Source organism: Salmo trutta, chromosome 7 (assembly GCF_901001165.1).
Source record: "Salmo trutta chromosome 7, fSalTru1.1, whole genome shotgun sequence".
NCBI classification, from domain to species: Eukaryota; Metazoa; Chordata; class Actinopteri; order Salmoniformes; family Salmonidae; genus Salmo; species Salmo trutta.
This window is the reverse complement of record NC_042963.1, coordinates 16,612,906-16,634,899: the sequence shown is the minus strand read 5'-3', so window position 1 is coordinate 16,634,899 and position 21,994 is coordinate 16,612,906. Positions and strand designations below refer to the sequence as shown.

The 21,994-nt window shown below is 40.5% G+C and overlaps 1 protein-coding gene across 1 annotated transcript in view; it reads left to right on the top strand.

Annotated features, from left to right (window-relative positions):
* Positions 1-21,994, top strand: part of LOC115197031 (metabotropic glutamate receptor 8-like) — a 259,937-nt gene that overhangs the window by 104,861 nt on the left and 133,082 nt on the right. Inside the window, exon 3 of the mRNA XM_029758159.1 lies at positions 20,685-20,901. Coding sequence (XP_029614019.1) covers positions 20,685-20,901 — 217 coding nt within the window. The remainder of the gene's footprint in view (positions 1-20,684; positions 20,902-21,994) is intronic.

Genomic DNA, 21,994 nt, shown 5'->3' with positions numbered 1-21,994 from the left:
TTATGTATGTTTCTGGACGATGCACCATGCTGTCTTGTTGACAGCATTACCGAGCAGCGCAGATCACTGTTCGGTTTGAGAAGGGCCCTCCTCCCTCACTGCTTTTGCCCATTCACGTCACGGGCCACCATAATCGAATCTGCCCCATATCTCTGGCGGCGACAATCAATGAGAGTTGGGGTTTCTGGGAAATCATGTTCAACTCTAGAAAAAAAGAAACACCAGTACACACAATACTCCGCAATGATTTAATGAAAGCTGGCAGAGAAAATGCAGGGTGCATAAACATTTATGTATTTTTGTTGATAACATAGCATTCACATTGAATATTTTCAAGAAAAGCAATATCTCATTCACATTGAGGGATTTTTATAAAGTTCGAAATCTGCTACACAGTTACAGTAACTTGTTGATCATGAAATATGAATAGATTGTTCTCACAAGATATTCTTTCGACATTCTGTTAATGTTTAGATCAGTTTGATTGCTAATCCCTCTAATAAGGTTGTTTTTCTACACTGTGGATTTCCACATCAAGGACCCTGAGGAGCTGAAGGTTGCTTGTGTATATGCTTCAATCTCTGGAAACCACACACACACTTCATGTGTTTGTTTCTGTCAGTTAAATAAACTTTGACAAATGCAGCTAAGTAGTTCTTTCCCAGTGTACCCACAGGGTGACTTATGCTAATTATGTCTCTGAATCGTCAGCCTTGCCTTCAACAGAATAAATCCTGTTTGCTCAATGTAATCCTCCCCTCTCTAGGCTATTCACTGATTTCCCACATTTCCATAATTTGAGTTCTCACTGCAGCTCTAATCAATATTCAATCCAATATAAACTGTCCAGGTAGAGATTCCAACTGAAAGTCATTGTTATAAAGAGAGAATGAATCTGTATGTCATTGTAGTGGTTGTTGATTTTGGGATATTGAAACAAAGTTAGGATGGGCCAATTTTTGGTGATTCATCTCTGGAGGATCTCATGAGAGGTTAAGATGTGTGAATGATTTTAATCAGTGATGATTAATACAATTACTAATATTTTTATTGTCAACATGTTAAGGAATGGAGTCACCATACAGATATAATTTCGCTTTCATTGCGTTTCTCCACAGGTGGGCTTAACCGGAGGAACTTGCTTTAATTGGTGGAATCACATTGAGATGATTGAGGGGGTGGAGGAGGTGGCCATGTTTAAATGACAGCCAGCAGGAGGTGGAGATGAATGTGACAGTAACCACGTTTCCATCCACAGTTTTTATGCGAGTAAAGCCATACTATAACATAAGTGGAAATGTAATGGAAACAGGAAGTTTCGGTAAATGTTATAAATGCCGACAGATCATTTGTTTGTTCGACATGGTGGGATCTTTTTGTGTCTGTAAAATTAATTTTGCGAGAAATGGCAGTGGAAATGCCTTCATGCACAAATATTGATATAATAACCACCACATCGAAGTAAACTTGGAGTCTCATGATGATATGGTGTGGTCCTCCCACTACGACTCGGGAAACCATGCAGTTTATTAGGATACAGATGATATAAATGATGATGAACTTCACAGGGCAATGAAAGTACACAGTGATCTTGATGCTACTTTCCAATAAATATTGATGGTCTTATTCTGGTGACATGATGATTGATGCTAAACATATTCTCACTCTTATCCATAATAATCTCATCACGTAGACTATCCTACCCCGCACAGCCTACCCACACTGTATCTGTGAGATGTTTACCATAGTAGGCACATTTGCTATTTAACGCAACAGTTTTTGTGACAAAACAAAAACACAATGGAAACACATTGAGATTTTTATTTGTTTCATGAAAACCTAAGCAAAAAAGTAAATTTTATGTGCACTACATAATCATGCACTGATTTTTATCTGCAACAAGTCTGTTTGATGGAAATTAGTATTTTTCTTCATGCATATTTTAGAATATTCACATGAATATCTGTCGCCAATTGAATCTAAACCTAGCTAGTGACCTGCTTGCAAAGGCAGTTATGCTGTTCCAGAGCCCTGAGCTAAAGCAATTGGGAGGTGAGCAGGGACAGAAATCCCCCTGAAAAAGGATATTAAGGCCATTAGAGGGAACGAGGGTGATGGGAAGGGTTGTAGAAGGAATTGTCATCAGCTTCTGGGGAGGCCTTCCTTGGCGCCAGGGGGAATAAGCAAAGATTGAGGGGATTAAAGCAAGGGAGAGTATGAGCTTTGGTTAAAAACAAGTTTCAGAGGAATGAAGAGCCTTTTTGAATTCAAAAAGAAAATGAAGAGTATAACAAAAAAACCATGATGCAAAGGATAAACAAATATGCTGGAAAAAAGACACATTAAAGGATGACTGAGATCATAACTGAGATGACTGAGTGGAGAATAGATATTATAGACGCCCTTATTATTTCCAGTTAAATATGCTGTGAAGTGACCCTTGGCTGCAGTGACTACTGAACAGAACAGCCAACAGCCTCTGTGTGCTTGGGTCATAGCCATTATGTTCAGTGACATAGAGTATACTGTAGCGTTAAAGCTTGCCCTGATTACTTCACTAATGTTTGCATTTCATCCTGCACACGCTTGACTTGTTTTCTCTGTCACGGTGTGTGAAAAATGATGACAGAATAACCACTGGGTTGCTATACTATACAGGGGTATGTATCACATGTGAGCTAAAAATATTTGATGAAACACTCTTAGCCCATCAGCAGACACCACTGACATCACTTTTTGCGTCAGCACACAGTGCCACTTCGCCTGGGTGTATTTTTGTGTTAGAAACTAGTAAGCCGGTTTAGGATCATTTTTCCCAACGTGACATTGATCATTATTACTGCCATGTGTTGTTTATGTTTTTGACGGAGTACCGTAGACATAACAACTGAGGGTTCAGGGAGGGTTCAAGAAGCAGAAGCTCTGTCTTTCAATCCAACCTTATTTTGGAGGTGTTTTCAGAAGGTCTTGTAACTCCATGCTGTGGGCAGTGGAGGTTTATGCTCAGGACAGATTCAGATACCACGGCAGCCCTGAGCACAGCTGGATGGACAGTTTGAAAGCATGACATTGTTAAATGTGATCACCATACTGTTGTGGAACTAATCCCCTGAGAATAAGGATTATATTTTGATAAACCTTTGGAATGATTAAGTAAATGACAGATGTGTAGATACCAAAGAGAAAGACCTCATACCTGGGAAATTTTGGAGTTGCCGCAAAGAGCCTCTTTGGGGCAATACTGTACATACAGACTAACTGAAAGTGGACAGCAAAGTATATAATCCAGCTGTGTCCAGCAAGTGGGTCGCTGCATGTATTTTAAATGCAGTTATGTAGGAAGTCCAGAATAAATGCAGTGTAAATAAAGACACCGCATTGTCTTTATTTACACCCCCCCAGTTTTGTATTTTCTTTTCTGGGCTACACAGGCTTTTGCCATTGGTGAACTGGTTTACCTTAGAGAGTCGTCACATTCAGAGAGGGAAAGAGACGCAGTGGGGGAACGTGTGGGTGGGAGGAGAGACAGGGAACACAAGCACCAATTTGTGACTGTTGGCTAGTCACTAATTAAAACAACATGCATCACTTTCTTTGCCCCTGCCAAGACGGTGCAGAGAAAAATCACCTGTCACTGTGTCCAACTCAGGCTACTGTAATTAACCACTGATGTATCAAATTAGAAAATACTGTTGGCTACAGCTCATTCAGATGAAAAACAGCATTTTCACATCTAAACCACCATCTCTCTCTCTCTCTCTCGTTGACCCAATACATTATATTCTCATCCTAAAGGGCAATGCTAAACATAGTGTTAGCCTTGAGAAACACTAACATGCAACTATAATGCAAGACTGCACACACCCAACGTGTAGATACATGTAATACACTTACAGAAAAAGGTTATTGAGGGGTTCTTTGTCAGAGGTGAGGGTGATATGTGTATTATTAATATCATGAATTTGGCATCCTATTTATAAGGCTAATGGTAACTAATTCTAAACTTCCAAAGACCCAATCAATTATAGACGAATGATAGTATACCTTGCTACATGTTGAAATGACAGTGTCCTTTGGGAAAATCAGATGTCAATGTAGTCTACATAAACCCAACCTCATTTCAGAAGTTACTTTCAATGATGGAATGATATTTAGGTCGTTGAGGTAGTAAATGACTATAGAAGCTGATCAATGTCTGTGTTGACATGATAGCTCAGCTGAATCGAACACCGCTTGTTTCCTAAGCTAAACAGGGTAAATAAAGATAAGCATCAAGATGGTAGAGTTTTCACTGAAGTGCATTACCCCTCATATAGCAGTAGGAGTCACTGTTCAGGCAGAAATCAATGGACTGTGGCTTTGCATTTTATTTCAATAAACTGAACCTCTTTATTTAGAGTGATTGCATTACGTTGAAACAATGACGTTGACTCAAACATTCCATTTTACTATCAACATTGAAGTAAGGTCAAATAAAATATGTCTAATCAAATATGAAATTCGACATAATTTTAACCACCGAAAATATATTGTATATAGGCTGAAATATTTGTATGTTTCTACGTGGAATTTCCAACGCAATTTCAACGTATACACAGTTCTGATGATTATGTTGGAATTACATTGATGTAACTACATGTTATTCAAGTTAATGTGTTTAAGTTTTAGCCTAATTTCAGTGTTAACAACACTGGTTGAAATTAGATGAAAATACTACTGGTGGATGATTTTTTTTCGAATCCAATGGTCACAATTCCAGGTCACAATATGTTGACAAATTACGTGTAACAACATTGAGTCAACCAGTGTGTGCCCAGTCGGAGTGTTATATATTAGCCTAATATAATTTCAAGTTTTTGCTCTAGCCTATATGCATCCGACACGGAGCGCGGTAGAATTTAACAGATTGACAGTTGATGTTTTGCATTGAAGTGTGTAGGCTACCATCTCCCCTCCACTCCCCACCCCCAACGTACCTCCCCCCCATCTCCACCCCTCCCAAGCCACCGTCCCCCTCCAACCTCACTTAAACCATCACCCAACCAATGTGCCAAAAACCAACAAAAAGAACAAAAGAGAATGAAGAGAAAAGCAAAAGAAAACAACAGAAAACTATGTAAAAACAAAAAACATCAAGTACAAGAAAAATCTAAACAACAAGGCCAAATGCATGCATTTGTGGCAATATTTCTGTGTGTGTGTGTGTGTTCGTGTGTGCGTTTGAATGTGAGTGTGTGTGTGTGTATGCATGCGTGGCATCAGCCTCAGGCAAACAAGCATTGGATGTAACAATGTTCCTTTTTTGTGTCAGTTTAACTTATTTTTATTTATTTATTTTTTTAAACATTAGTTTACCCGCGGTGAAGCCGCTCAACATTAACATTAGATTCAGTCATCCAGCAGACACCCCCATCCAGAGAGACCCACAGCAGCAACCAGGGTCAAGCGCCCCGCCCAAATGCACAAGGACAGGTCCCCCACCCAGTCGAATCAGGGACCTGAACCAGCGACCTCTCGGCCACCGGCCCATGCTCCCAACCGCCGGGCAACCAACCATCCAAGATCCCCCCCACAGTTCCTCTCAAGAGCTGCCCCTCAACCATGCAACCCCCCCTCTCCCCACAGTCCCCCCTGAAAAAAATGTGTTCTATATTTTCTGAGGATGAAATGTATATTGTAACCAGCTCTGCACTGATAGATACTTTGAACAAGGTTTCATTTCAATTAATCGAAAATGAGAAATGGCAATCTGCACAAGTGCAAAAAGGCCATTTGTAAACAAGGGATGAGCTTTCTTAGCAATCTACTTGAAAACCATTTTGGGTTAAAGTAAAACCTGAGTAAAACTGAAGCTTTTAGAGAGAGGTTTGGTGCTTTTATATTTAATAATCTCAGCCCACCCAGTTCATATTCATGATACAGATAGGCACCCTTTAACTTGTCTGGTTTAGCTTATTTTTTGCTCATATGATTTGAAAAACGAATCATCAGGAGTAGGCAGCGCCATAAGTAAGTGAGTAAACTGATATATGACTAAGGAGTTAATCAATGTAATTTTCCATAAATGGACAAGTATCTCCATGGTTGAAGGATCTTGTCTATTTTTACAATTCAATGTGGAGAGCACATTTATATATATATATATATATATATATATATATATATATATATATATATATATATATATATATATATTATTAAATATATATATATATAATACTTTTCGGCGCATGTGACTAATAAAATTTGATTTGAATTGATATCGTCAAAGAATATTGGATTAGCGTATATTTCTTCATTAGAATAAAGAATGTTCCAGGACATAATCCTGTTTTTAAGTTGTATAGTCTACATACCTCTGAAATATTGTCAACATCAGAAAATAGGTTTGGATTGAAGCAGAAAAACAGAGTACATGTGTTCCGTCTCTCACACTGAAATTCACATAGAGAAGCGAAGGAAAATTCACATCTGAGAGGAGTATCGCAGATAGAACCAGGTCACATCGGCAATAGATTCATTTATACAGAGCCTTCATAAAGTATTCGTACCCTTTGGCTTATTCCACATTTTGTGTTACAACATCAATTCAAAATGTATTAAATTGTCCATAATGAAAACGTGAAAACATGTTTTTAGAAATGTTAGCGAATTTATTGAAAAGAAACCCATAAATATCTAATTTACATACATTTTCTCACCCCTTTGCTATGATACTCCAAATTGAGCTCAGGTGCATCCAATTTCCTTTGATTATCCTTGAGATGTCAGTACAACTGGATTGAAGTCCACCTGTGGCCAATTCAATTGTCTGGACACGATTTAGAAAGAAACACACATCTATACACTGAGTGTACAAAACTTTAAGACCACCTGCTTTCTCCACGACATAGACTGACCAGGTGAATCCAGGTGAAAGCTATGATCCCTTATTGATGTCACTTATTAATTATTAAATTCACTTCAATCTGTGTAGATGAAGGGGAGGAGATGGGTTAAAGAAGGATTTTTAAGCCTTGAGATATGGATTGTCTGCCTTTCAGAGGGTGAATGGGCAAGACAAAATATTGAATTGCCTTTGAATGAGGTATTTTAGTAGGTGCCAGGCGCACCGGTTTGTGTCAACAACTGCAACACTGCTGGATTTTTCAACAGTTTCCCATGGTCCACCACCAAAAGGACATCCAGTCCTGACGAATTGAGACTGTTTGAGTGCTAAAGGGGGGTGCAACTCAATATGAAGGTGTTCTTAATGTTTTATACACTCAGTGTATAAGGTCCCACAGTTGACAGTGCATGTCAGAGCAGAAACTATACCATGAAGTCCAAGGAACTGCCCATAGATCTCAGAGATTTTGATGAGGCAAATATCTGGGGAAGGGTATAAAACATTGGGCCAGAAGGACAACAGCACTTCACCAATCTGGGCTTTATGGGACAGTGGCCAGACGGAAGCCACTCCTGAGAAAAAGACATGACAGCACACCTGGAGTTTGCAAAAAGGCACGTGAAACACTCAGAGCATAAGGCAAATGATTCGGTGGTCTGATGAGACAAAAATCAACTCTTTGGTCAGAATAGAATGCGCTATGGCTGGAGAGAACTAGGCACAGCTTATCAGTCGTCTAACATCATCCATACCATGAAGAATGGTGGTGGCAGTATCATGATATGGGGATGTTTTTCAGGAGCAGGGACGAGAAGACTGGTAAGGATAGAGGTAACAATTAATGGAGCCAAATACAGGCAAATCCTTGATGAGAACCTGCTTCAGAGTGCAAAGGACCTTAGACTGGGGCAAAAATGTACATTCCAACAGGACAATGACCCCAAGTATACAGCCAAAGCAAATTTGGAATGGCTTCAGAACAAGAATTTGAAAATCCTGGAGTGGCCCAGCCAACGCCCAGACTTGAATACCATTGAAAATGTGTGGAAAGACTTGAAGATTACTGTTTACCTCCGCTCCCCATCTAATTTAAGATAGCTTGAGAATATCTGCAAGGAAAAGTGGGAGAAAATCCACAAATCCATATGTGCTAAGCTGATACAAACATACATAAGACGCCTCCAGGACACCTACACCACCCGATGTCACAGGAAGGCCAACAAGGACAACAACCACCTGAGCCACTGCCTGTTCACCCCGCTATCATCCAGAAGGCGAGGTCAGTTCAGGTGCATCAAAGCGGGACTGAGACTGAAAAACAGCTTCTATCTCAAGGCCATCAGACTGTTAAACAGCCATCACTAACATTGTGTGGCTGCTGCCAACATCCTGACTAAACTCTAGCTACTTTAATAATGGAAAAATTGATGTAATCAATTTATCACTAGCCACTTTATATAATGCGTACATACCTTATATAATGCGTACATACCCTACATTACTCATCTCATATGTATATACTGGACGCTATACCATCTACTGCATCTTGCCATCTTGATGTAATGTATCACTAGCCACTTTAAACAATGCCACTTTATATAATGTTTTCATACCCTACATTACTCATCTCATATGTATATACTGTACTCTATACCGTCTACTGCATCTTGCCTATGCCGTTCGGGCATCACCCATTCATATATTTGTATGTACATATTCATATTCATTCCTTTACACTTGTGTGTATAAGGTAGTTGTGAAATTGTTAGGTTATATTACTTGTTAGATATTACTGCATGGTCGGAACTAGAAGCTCAAGCATTTCGCTGCTCAAGCATTTCGCTACACTCGCATTAACATCTGCTAACCATGTGTATGTGACAAATAAATTTTATTTGATTTGAGCTGTAATCACCACCAAAGGTGCTTCTAGAAAATATTGACTCAGGGGTGTGAATACTTACACTACCGTTCAAAAGTTTGGGGTCACTTAGAAATGTCCTTGTTTTTGTCCATTAAAGTAACATAACATTGATCAGAAATACAGTGTAGACATTGTTAATGTTGTAAATGACTATTGTAGCTGGAAACGGCAGATTTTCTATGGAATATCTACATAGGCGTACAGAGGCCCATTATCAGCAACGATCACTCCTGTTTTCCAATGGCACGTTGTGTTAGCTAATCCAAGTTTATCATTTTAAAATGCTAATTGATCATTACAAAACCCTTTTGCAATTAGGTTAGCACAGCTGGAAACTGTTGTCCTGATTAAAGAAGCAATAAAACTGGCCTTTAGACTAGTTGAGCATTTCTGGGTTTGATTACAGGCTCAAACTGGCCAGAAGCAAATAACTTTCTTCTGAAACATGTCAGTCTATTATTTTTCTGAAAATTCCATGCGAGAACAGCGACAACTGGCACTAACCAGAATAGAAAGAGGAGTGGGTTGCCCCGGTGCACAAGTGAGCAAGAGGACAAGTGCATTAGAGTGTCTAGTTTGAGAAACAGATGCCTCACAAGTCCTCAACTGGCAGCTTCATTAAATAGTACCCGCAAAACACTAGTCTCAACAGTGAAGAGACGACTCCGGGATGCTGGCCTTCTAGGCAGAGTTGCAATGAACAAGCCATATCTCAGACTGGCCAATAAAAAAAAGATTAAGATAACACAGAATAACACAAAATAACACAGATACTGGACAGAGGAAAACATGTTTTCACTTCGTCGTTATGGGGTATTGCGTGTCGATGGGTGAGAAAGAAAATCTGTTTCATCCATTTTGGATTCAGGCTGTAACACAACAAAACGTGGATCAAGTCAAGGGGTATGAATACTTTCTGAAGGCACTGTATATGTAACCTCAGGGGATTTCCACATGTAAGCACAATGAGTAAACAATGTGAAGAGATATAAAGCCCAATGGAAAGTTTGGCTTCCAATATTCTGTATGCTTGACATGTTTCCTTTACAATTACCTCCTTTCAACTACATGATAACATGTAAAACATTTTGCTCACTGTATTTGGGTTGCAATGCGGAATAGTTTTACATAACAAACAATATCTTAAAAACCTAACAAGGAGGGACAGTAACCTTACAGTGCAGTCAAGCGGTCAAATAATGGAAGTCAGATTGGTCCCAGGATGCCACTGTCATCTACTGTAGAAGGGTGGGAATAATGAAGTCACATCAGATCATGTCACCTATGGATGTTCCTGTGGCCAGCATCTGGTTAGGAAGAGACCTTGTCAGAAAGCTCCCAAAAATCCAACACACTAATAGTGGAGAAAATGAGAGAGAGAGAAAGTAGGAGGAGAGAGATACACAGCCAGGGAAAGTACATGAGAGCTACATTTCTAAAAAATAAAAAAAAAACATAGAAAGAAGAGACCTGGCTGTCATGTCATGCCAAATTAGCTTTTCTCCCTCAGTCTTTTTTCAATCAATTATCATCACTGGTCAGCCAGGAGTAGGGCTACTATCAGTATGGAAGTGAATGGTGCAAACGGTGGGGATTTTGTATTTGTGTGTGTGCGTGTGATTAATTTGATCACACGCACGCATGATGAGCTTCCCAGTTAACTTTAGTTAGACTTGAAATTTGCATGCGAGCTAGCAAGCTACCGGTGGCTAGCTTACCCACTATCTAGCGTCTGATGAATGGCAGGGGAAACAAAAAACAGTGTGGCGAATTGGGCACAGAGCCATTAATTGGTCCTACCAGATCCGAATGAAGGTTCTGGCTTGTGTATCCGTCTGTCCTTCGACTGTTGATGGAAGTGTATATCCAGTTTATCAGGTCCCAGTCTCCCAATGACGGTCATGATTATCTATTTACAGGTGCCTTACAATTTGCTCTTTAGCACAATCTGTTTAGTACCCGAAAGAGCAGTTGCAGAAGGCCTGGGTTCTCATTTTAGCTGCCATTTACTTTGTGCTGTTAAAATCATGTGATAAAATCCTGCAATCTCATTGATACAGTCCCGCCCATAAGCAAGCAATGTAATAATAACTGGCAATGCAATCCAAACACTGGGTGGCAGGCCGAATGACAAGAACTGCTGCTTGAAGCCTAGTTGGGACTGAACAGCTTGTTTTTGAAACAGTAAAATGTACTCAAATTAACCACACTTTTATGGGTATTTAAAACATATTCCATTAATTAAATAATAAAAAAATATATATATTACAAAATAAAACAATAATTAACAAAAAACACATATCCCCTGGAAGTACTCTAACCATCATTGTTTTGGGCATTATGCCAAGAGGTCTGAGACTTATGACGAGCTTGCTGTTGTTGTATTAGGACTCTACAATATAATGATGATCAAAATGAAGGCATTGGTGTGTTTTGAGATGAAAATATCATAACAGCCCCTGTCATTCCAACATCTGATATTTGTTTCTTGCATAGTGAAATTTGCTGGCACAGCTATGTACTGCTTTAAAAACTCCATGCAAAATATCAAAAATAACTGTAATTGTGTGTGTAGGATAATGGAAAAACACAATGTATTAAATACATTGATGGGAGAGTTTAAAGGAGAAAAGTAGACCTAAGGCTAGTATGGCAGTGTGATGCTGATGAAATTGACAACTATTAGGAAAACAGAAATTACATGCAACCTGTCATCTACATAATGATTAACCGGTGATCAATTTTAGTGAAGCAGGTGGTGGTCAATGCTGACACGACATTTTCATTAGAGTGCATAAACTCTGGAAACCGAAACAGATTTGTTCTGTCTTGCAAAGCACGAGTGGTACATTCATAAATTAGCTTCTAAATACACTGTAAAACCAGGTGTTCAGGATCTAAACACATACTGTACAGTAAATTAACCCTTTTCTCTAACACTTTTAAAGCGCATCAAGGCATTTAAAATGTAAATGAAAATGCATCATGGTGTTTAGATTGTAAACACTAGAAAATATTTAATCGCTGTAAGTCTTTTTAAACACATGAAAATGTTTATTCAGCACACATTGTTTAGGTTTTAAACACTAAACACTGGGGGTGTTGTTTTAAAACTGGAGGGCGTAAAGCTGTGTTTGCATATTTCACAGCATGCCTTTTGAGTGAATGTGAGAGATGCCCACACATTTATTTTATTTTTTATTTATTTCACCTTTATTTAACCAGGTAGGCAAGTTGAGAACAAGTTCTCATTTACAATTGTGACCAGGCCAAGATAAAGCAAAGCAGTTTGACACATACAACAACACAGAGTTACACATGGAGTAAAACAAACATGTTGGTTTAAAAAGCTGACTCTTCCAAATGAAAAATTAATACAGTAGAAAAATAAGTCTATATACAATGTGAGCAAATGAGGTGAGATAAGGGAGGTAAAGGCAAAAAAAGGCCATGGTGGCGAAGTACATACAATATAGTAAGTAAAACACTGGAATGGTAGGTTTGCAGTGGAAGAAAGTGCAAAGTAGAAAAATAAATAATGGGGTGCAAAGGAGCAAAATAAATAAATAAATACAGTAGGGGAAGAGGGACTTGTTTGGGCTAAATTATGGATGGGCTATGTACAGGTTCAGTAATCTATGAGCTGCTCTGACAGCTGGTGCTTAAAGCTAGTGAGGGAGATAAGTGTTTCCAGTTTCAGAGATTTTTGCAGTTCGTTCCAGTCATTGGCAGCAGAGAACTGGAAGGAGAGGAGGCCGAAGGAGGAATTGGCTTTGGGGGTGACCAGAGAGATATACCTGCTGGAGCGCGTGCTACAGGTGGGTGCTGCTATGGTGACCAGCAAGCTGAGCTAAGGGGGGACTTTACCTAGCAGGGTCTTGTAGATGACCTGGAGCCAGTGGGTTTGGCGGCGAGTATGAAGCAAGGGCCAGCCAACGAGAGCGTACAGGTCGCAGTGGTGGGTAGTATATGGGGCTTTGGTGACAAAACGGATGGCACTGTGATAGACTGCATCCAATTTATTGAGTAGGGTATTGGAGGCTATTTTGTAAATGACATCACCGAAGTCGAGGATCGGTAGGATGGTCAGTTTTACGAGGGTATGTTTGGCAGCATGAGTGAAGGATGCTTTGTTGTCAAATAGGAAGCCAATTCTAGATTTAACTTTGGATTGGAGATGTTTGATGTGAGTCTGGAAGGAGAGCTTACAGTCTAACCAGACACCTAGGTATTTATAGTTGTCCACATATTCTAAGTCAGAACCGTCCAGAGTAGTGATGCTGGACGGGCGGGCAGGTGCAGGCAGCGATCGGTTGAAGAGTATGCATTTAGTTTTACTTGTATTTAAGAGCAGTTGGAGGCCACGGAAGGAGAGTTGTATGGCATTGAAGCTCACCTGGAGGGTTGTTAACACAGTGTCCAAAGAAGGGCCAGAAGTATACAGAATGGTGTCGTCTGCGTGGAGGTGGATCAGAGACTCACCAGCAGCAAGAGCGATATCATTGATGTATACAGAGGAGAGAGTCGGCCCAATAATTGAACCCTGTGGCACCCCCAACAGGCCCTCCGATTTGACACAATGAACTCTTTCAGAGAAGTAGTTGGTGAACCTGGCGAGGCAATCATTTGACACACCAAGACTATTGAGTCTGCCGATGAGGATGTGGTGATTGACAGAGTCGAAAGCCTTGGCCAGGTCAATGAATATGGCTGCATAGTATTGTTTCTTATCGATGGCAGTTAAGATATCGTTTAGGACCTTGAGCGTGGCTGAGGTGCACCCATGACCAGCTCTGAAACCAGATTGCATAGCGGAGAAAGTGCGGTGGGATTTGAAATGGTCGGTAATCTGTTTGTTGACTTGGCTTTCGAAGACCTTAGAAAGGCAGGGTAGGATAGATATAGGTCTGTAGCAGTTTGGGTCAAGAGTGTCCCCCAATTTGAAGAGGGGGATGACCGCAGCTGCTTTCCAATCTTTGGGAATCTCAGACGACACGAAAGAGAGGTTGAACAGGCTAGTAATAGGGGTTGCAACAATTTCGGCAGATAATTTTAGAAAGAAAGGGTCCAGATTGTCTAGCCTGGCTGATTTGTAGGGGTCCAGATTTTGCAGCTCTTTCAGAACATCAGCTGATTGGATTTGGGAGAAGGAGAAATGGGGAAGGCTTGGGCGAGTTGCTGTGGGGGGTGCAGTGCTGTTGACCAGGGTAGGGGTAGCCAGGTGGAAAGCATGGCCAGCCGGCGAAAAATGCTTATTGAAATCTCAATTATAGTGGATTTATCGGTAGTGACAGAGTTTCCTAACCTCAGTGCAGTGGGCAGCTGGGAGGAGGTGCTCTTATTCTCCATGGACTTTACAGTGTCCCAGAACTTTTTTGAGTTTGTGTTGCAGGAAGGAAATTTCTGCTTGAAAATGAGATGCTCACACATGACTGATTTTGTTAGTGAGGGATGGTTGTTGCATTAAAAAAAAAAAAATATTCTTGAAGCCTGCCTACGTGAATGTGCTTCAATTAAAAGTAAACCCTTTACGAACACATATCATATTATGGCCCAGTTATCCTCAATAGTGTGAGCTGAAAATCCTGTATGATGGGCCACATCAGACCTGCAAATCACAATATGCTGGTTTGTGAAGTGGCTAGCAATTCCTATCAGAATCCAGCCAGAGTGAGGATAATCACCCACAACCTGCAACCAGAATGACTGCCATGCTGAAGGATTTGTCAAACTACCTAAAATGACGTGGGCACCGATTGAAGTCCACGATGACTTCAATTACAGAGCCCCCCACACCTCTCTGATTCAGAGGGGTTGGGTTAAATATGGAAGACAATTTTTCTTTTGGAAAAGTTTTATTGTTGCATTTCCTTTAAAACAGCTCATATATTTTTGAACATCCTTTTATACACATAAAAACGGCATAAAAGCATAATACACAGCATTTGAATATTACAATTAAGTTTGTTAAAAAGTACATGTTGTTAAAACCAATAAAAACAACCATAAATAAAAGTACCTTTTTATGTAAAACATCCAATTCTGTAAAAGCCATTTAAAATGTGTATAAATTATTTAACAAAAGTAAAACATTTTTAAGACATGAAAAATATGTTAAAAAGTCACTTTAGTCCTTTGTACAGGAACGGGGTGAGTCCTTATCAAACTTGCCTCCTCCTGCTCCTCCGAATCAATTTCCATCCTGTCCGTCGGGGCCCAGAGGAGATCCCTCCCCTAGGCGCATCGCCCTAGGCGCCGCAGCACTGTCAGGCCATGGCCGCCGGGACATTGGGTGTTGTGGGGGACCCTTCGCCTGGGGTCGAGGCCCCCTTTCTTTTGTACCATCCCAGGGCTTCCGTGGCTACCATGGCCACTGCCTGGGGGGTGGTCTCTACTCATTTCGCTACCAGCAGTTTGCGGGAGGACCATAGTGGTTCCTTCAGACACGTAAGTGTGGGCCAGAAATTTGTGAAGGCCTTCCGTGGAATAGGCCTTCGGCCCACCCCGTACAGCACAAGCTGGGGCATTAGGTCCTCCCCTGCTGGCAGACACGGGGAGATCAGGGGGCCCTTGGTCGATTTTATTTATTTATTTATTATTATTTATTTATTTTTTTACGTTTTATTCTTACATTTCCTTTAAAACAGCTAATATATTTTTACACATCATTTCATACACATAAAACCGGCATAAAAGCAAAAAACACAGCATTTGAATATTACATTTAAATTAGTTAAAAAGACACACTGTCACTATCGAAGATTTATCGATAGTGACAGTGTTTCGTAGCCTCAGTGCAGTGGGCAGCTGGGAGGAGGTGGTCTTATTCTCCATGGAATTTACAGTGTCCCAAAATGTTTTGGAATTAGTGCTACAGGATGCAAATTTCTGTTTGAAAAAGCTAGCCTTAGCTTTCCTAACTGATTGTGTATATTGGTTCCTGACTTCCCTGAAAAGTTGCATATCGTGGGGGCTATTCGATGCTAATGCAGTACACCACATTATGGTTTTGTGCTTGTCAAGTCTGGGGTGAACCAAGGGCTATATCTGTCCTTAGTTCTACATTTTTTGAATGGGGCATGCTCATTTAAGATGGTGAGGAAACCACTTTTAAAGAGCAACCAGGCATCCTCTACTGACGGGATGAGGTCAGTATCCTTCCAGGATACCCGGGCCAGGTCGATTTGAAAGGCCTGCTCGCTGAAGTGTTTAGGGGAGCATTTGACAGTGATGAGGGGTGGTCGTTTGACCGCGGACCCATTACGGATGCAGGCAATGAGGCCGTGATCGCTGAGATCCTGGTTGAAGACAGCAGAGGTGTATTTAGAGAGCAGGTTGGTCAGGATGATATCTATGAGGGTGACCATGGTTACGGATTTAGGGTTGTACCTGGTGTAGGTTCCTTGATAATTTGTGTGAGATTGAGGGCATCTAGCTTAGATTGTAGTACTGCCGGGGTGTTAAGCATATCCCAGTTTAGGTCACCTAACAGTACGAACTCTGAAAATAGATGGGGGCCAATCAATTCACATATGGTGTCCAGGGCACAGCTGGGGGCTGAGGGCGGTCTATAACATGAGGCAATGGTGAGAGACGTATTTCTGGAAAGGTGGATTGTTAAAAGTAGAAGCTTGAATTGTTTGGGCACAGACCTGTGAGTTGTCATAATGCTGCATCTAATGTACATTATCCGAGGGGCGTTGGCAGACACAATGTAAGTAGCTTAATGTATGTCCCCCTAACTGCCCTGAATACCTCTGTTGATCCTACAGCTATTGTATGCAGTAATCATGTGCCTATAAACCAGGGTTACACTGTTAGCACTGAGGCGGTGAGGCCGTGTGCCCTAGTAGGAAGTCCACTGTGTGCAGCTCACCGTGCATTATCAGCTCCAATATAAATAACATGAGCAAGTCTACTTCTGATAAGCTTCCCAGTAAAGCATTAAAAAAGTGCTAAAAAAATTGCCCGTATTAACATATGTAGCCTAAGAAATAATGTTTGCGAAGTCAATAACTTAGTTGTAACAGATTACATTTCTCTCTGAAGCTCACTCCGATAGTACCTTTGATGATACAGTGGTAGCAATACATGGTTATGACATCTACCGAAAAAAACTGAAATTCCAACGAGGGCGGTGTTGCGGTCTATATTCAGAACCACATTTCTGTAAACGTCTCGTGTTAAATACTGTTGAAGTAATATGGCTACAGGTTCATCTGCCTCACCTAAAGCCCATTCTTGTGGGAAACTGCTATAGACCACGAACTGCTAACAGTCAGTATCTGGATAAAATGTGTGAAATGCTTGATATTTTATGTGATATCAACAGAGTAGTATATTTTGTGGGTGATTTAAATATTGACTGGCTTTCATCAAGCTGCTCACTCAATAAAAAAACTTCAAACTGTAACCAGTGCCTGCAACCTGGTTCAGGTTGTCAGTCAACCTACCAGGGTAGTTACAAACAGCACAGGAATGTCTGGTGAGTATGAAGGCCATGGTAGAACTGGGCCATTTTCCGCTTCCAGGAGTTGTGTACAGATCCTTGAGACATAGGGCTGTCCATTATCATGCTGAAACATGAGGTGATGGCAGTGGATGAATGGCACGACAATGGGCCTCAGCATCTCGTCACGGTATATCTGTCAATTATAATTGCCTTCGTTTATGTCTGCCCATACCATTACCTACCTCCAAACATGGGGCACTCTGTTCACAACGTTGACGTCAGCAAACCACTCGCCCAAACGACGCCATACACGCTGTCTGCCATCTGCCCAGTACAGTTAAAAACTGTGATTTATCCGTGAAGAGCACACTTCTCCAGCATGCTGGTGAGCACTGAAGTTGGTTATGATGCCGAACTACAGTCAGGTCAAAGAACCTGCTGAGAAAGACAAGCACGCAGATGAGCTTCCCTGAGACGGTTTCTGACTTTGCAGAAATGATTTGGTTGTGCAAACCAACAGTTTCATCAGCTGTCCAGGTAGCTAGATTCAGACGATCCCGCAGTTGAAGAAGCAGGATGTGAAGGTCCTGGGCCGTCATGTTTACATGCGGTCTGCGGTTGTGAGGCTGGTTGGCCGTATTGCCAAATTCTCTAAAACGGCATATAGTAGAGAAATGAACATGAACAGCAATGGTGGACATTCCTGCAGTCAGCATACCAATTGCACGCTCCCTCAGAACTTGAGAAATGTGTTGCTTTGTGTTGTGTGTCTAAACTGTACATTTTGAAGTGGCCTTGTATTGTCCCCAGCACAAGGTGCACCTGTGTAATGATCATGCTGTTTAATCAGCTTCGTGATATGCCACACCTGTCAGATTAATGGATTCTTTTGGAAAAGGAGAAATGCTCACTAATAAGGATGTAAACAAATTTGTGCATAACATTTGAGGCTTTGTAGTGACAGGGTGTATTGATAGAACATCCAAAGTGTAGTTAATAACTTCACCATGTTCAAAGGGATATTCAATGTTTGCTTTTACTTTTACCCATCTACCAATAGGTGCCCTTTGCGAGGTATTGGAAAAACATCCGTGGTATTTGTGGTTGAATCTGTGTTTGAAATTCACAGCTCGACTGAGGGGCCTTAAAGATGATTGTATGTGTGGAGTACAGAGATGAAGTAGTCATTCTAAAATCATGTTATACACTATTATTGCAAGCAAAGTGAATCCATGCAATTTATTATGTGACTTAAGCACATTTATACTGCTGAACGTATTTAGGCTTGCCATAACAAAGGGGTTGAACACTTATTGACTCAAGACATTTCAGATTTTCATTTTCAATTAATTTATAAGAATTTCGAAAAACATAATTCCACTTTGGAAAAAGTCAAGGGGTGTGAATACTTTCAGAAGGCACTGTACGTATCTTTGCCATAGATGAATAGGTTCAACTTTTAATTACATTTGCTAACAAATGTTGGCACTAGTAGAGCAGCTACAGTGCCCTCCTTAATTATTGAGACAGTGAAGCATTTGGATTTGAAATCAAACAATGACTAAGAGGTTAAAGGGCACTGTCACCTTTAATTTGAGGGTATTTCCATCCATATCGGGTGAACCATTTAGAAATGACAATACTTTTTGTACATAGTTCCCCCATTTTAGGGGAGCAAAGGTTTTGGGCCAAATTCACGTATATATGCATTAATGTCGTAAAAAAATATAGTATTTGTTCCCATAGTCATGGTACGCAATGACTACATCAAGCTTGTGACTTTGTTGGATGCATTTCCTGTTTGTTTTGGTTGTGTTTCAGAATATTTTATGATTGTCATTTAGGGAGTCACTTTTATTGTAAATAAGAATGGAATATGTTTCTAAACACTAAAAACATGATTACGGATAATCCTGAATGATTCGTGAATAATGATGAGTGAGCAAGTTACAGACACACCAAAAATGCTAAACTCCCGTTATTGTAATGTTGAGAATGTTTGCACATTACATATTCTAATATAATAATAATAATGATAATATTTACATATTCTAACAAAGTAGTAACTATCCCAATGTTGGGTTTTGCATAGGCTCTTAAGGAACTAATGCATTTTGATTCTCATTATAGCTATAAAAATGTAAGTGTTCAAACTTTACATGTGATAACAATACAACAGAAGAGATTAACTGGAATTACATATAATCTCACGAGTGGCCAAAAATAACTATCTGAAAGCCACATCCCTAATAAGCCACGCCTCTCTAGTCTTCTGATCTGACCGACTGGGTCATAGCTCAATAACCCAGCATCAATAACCCAGCATCAACAAACCAACCTTCTCTTTTTAAAGAAAACAACCCAACTAAGTGAACCAATGCCTGCATCCCAACAGTTGGGTCATCATTTTTTAGAGTGTACGGACAGAGCTAGTTCTTTGAAGCCACAGTACATTCTGGTTGTCTCTCCTTAACTGATAAATTAAAGCTATTGATTAACTTTAGGGGGTACAAACGCCCCTCTTTTTCAATTATGTGCTAATATAAAGATAAGGACAACCACAAGCAGGCTCTTTGGTCCATGGAAATTAAGTTGTTCATATAGGGACTAAAGGCAATACAAATTGTATTTGTTTCAACCCAGATCTTAATCACTTAATGGCATAAATTCATTAATGTTGAGAGTAAATCACTTATTGCCTCTGGTATTCATTTAGCTATTGTTATCCTATGCTCTGAAATCCCAGTTCAAGGGTTAACCTTCTGGGACTGACTGAACGTTGGCATTTTACAGGTGATTTCAATAATGTCAAAGCCACCAGATGCATTTGTATTTACAGCCGGTTTAATTTGTTGCAGTCTGTGAATGAGCTGAGATCGGCTCAAGCTGCCAGCCAATGCATGGCATTTGTATTGCTGGCAGCCCTTTGCCTGTCTGTCTTTCTTTCATCCATTCCCCCTCTCTTTGAATGCCAATGAGTCTAGCCTGTAGGGCCTGCCCGCGCACCCTGGCCTTTGACTGAAGTGAAATCAATCAGTCCTTCAATCACTCTCCAACCTTCCCTGGCTATGCCAGTTCTCCCTCTCTGTCCGTGTGTCTGTCCGTCTGTCCGTCTAATTCCACCTTACAGTTTCCCCTCTCTTCTCCATTACGCTGTGTCCAGCTGAGAATTGTGAAATTGTGGTTCCCTTTGGTTTTGAAGTTCTTTTTGGGTGAATGTGCCCCTTAAACAGGATGAAATTAAGTTTTAAGTCAGGTAGTTCATAAAAGTTCTGACGACGTCGCAGGGATTTGTCTTTCCATTGCGATTCTCATGTGTAACATATAGTAGATGTCTGGGGAGTAGTTTCCATTGTGGAATTGAACAATTACTAGTTTTTTCAGTAAATACTTACACTATGTCTTCCTTGTCTGCACAGATCCCTCAGATCAGCTATGCATCCACGGCGCCCGAGCTGAGTGACAACACACGCTATGACTTCTTCTCCCGTGTGGTGCCACCGGACTCCTACCAAGCTCAGGCCATGCTAGACATCGTAACGGCGATGGGCTGGAACTATGTGTCGACCCTGGCCTCGGAGGGGAATTACGGTGAAAGTGGCGTGGAGGCTTTCGTCCAGATCTCCAGAGAGTCTGGTAAGTGGGATGGGGCTCTTTTTACTGGCACAAAATGGCTGCTCAATGAGGTTTTTACTGAAACTCTGATGAAGATTTTTATAGATATGGCTACTAAATGTGAGCTGTCTTTGTGATGCCATGATGTAGGATAAAGAAATGTGATTGAATCCAAAAGTGTCTTTCTCTCCTAAAACACAGCAAGGCTTTTATTTTTAGGGATAGGTGTCCAACTAGCGGGACACCAGGCGACAACATCCGGTGAAATTGGAGGGCGCGCAATTCAAATAAATAATCGGAATGTTAAACATTCATGAACATATATATAATTTAAAAGCTTAAATTATTGTTAATCTAACTGCGTTGTCCGATTTACAATAGGTTTTACGGCGAAAGCATACCATGCGATTGTCTGAGGACGGCGCCCCACATCAACATATTTTTCAACCAGCAGAGGCTTGATAAAATCACAAATAGAGATTAAATAAATCACTTACTTTTGAAGCTGTTCCTCTTTTTGCAATCCAAGGGTCCCAGCTACAACATGAATAGTCGTTTTGTTAGATAAAATCCTTCTTTATATCCCAAAAAGTCAGTTTAGTTGGCGCCATCGATTTCAGTAATCCACTCGTTCAACATGCAGACAAAGGAGTCCCAAAAGATACCACTAAACTCCGTCCAAACAAGTCAAACGACGTTTCTATTTAATCCGCAGGTACTCTAAAATGTAAATATACTATAATATTTCATAGGGAAAGTAGTATGTTCAATAGGAAAGCAAAATTAGTAAGCGTGCGCCCTCTCCCTCGTGCGCCGAAAGACTGATATTGTTCCGGTGCTCTCCTAACCAAAACTCAAAATTCTTGCTTGTTTTTCAAAAAACAAGCCTGAAACCTTGAATAAAGACTGTTGAGATCCAGGGGAAGCCATAGGAATTGCAATTTGGGTGATGGAATTACATAGGAACAATAGCTTTCCATTATAAGAGCCTGGGACCTCAAAATCTGTTGTTTTTTTAACCAAGGAAAAGGGTGGCTATTTGAAGAATCTGAAATATAAAATATATTTTGATTTGTGTAACACTTTTTTGGTTACTACATGATTCCATATGTGT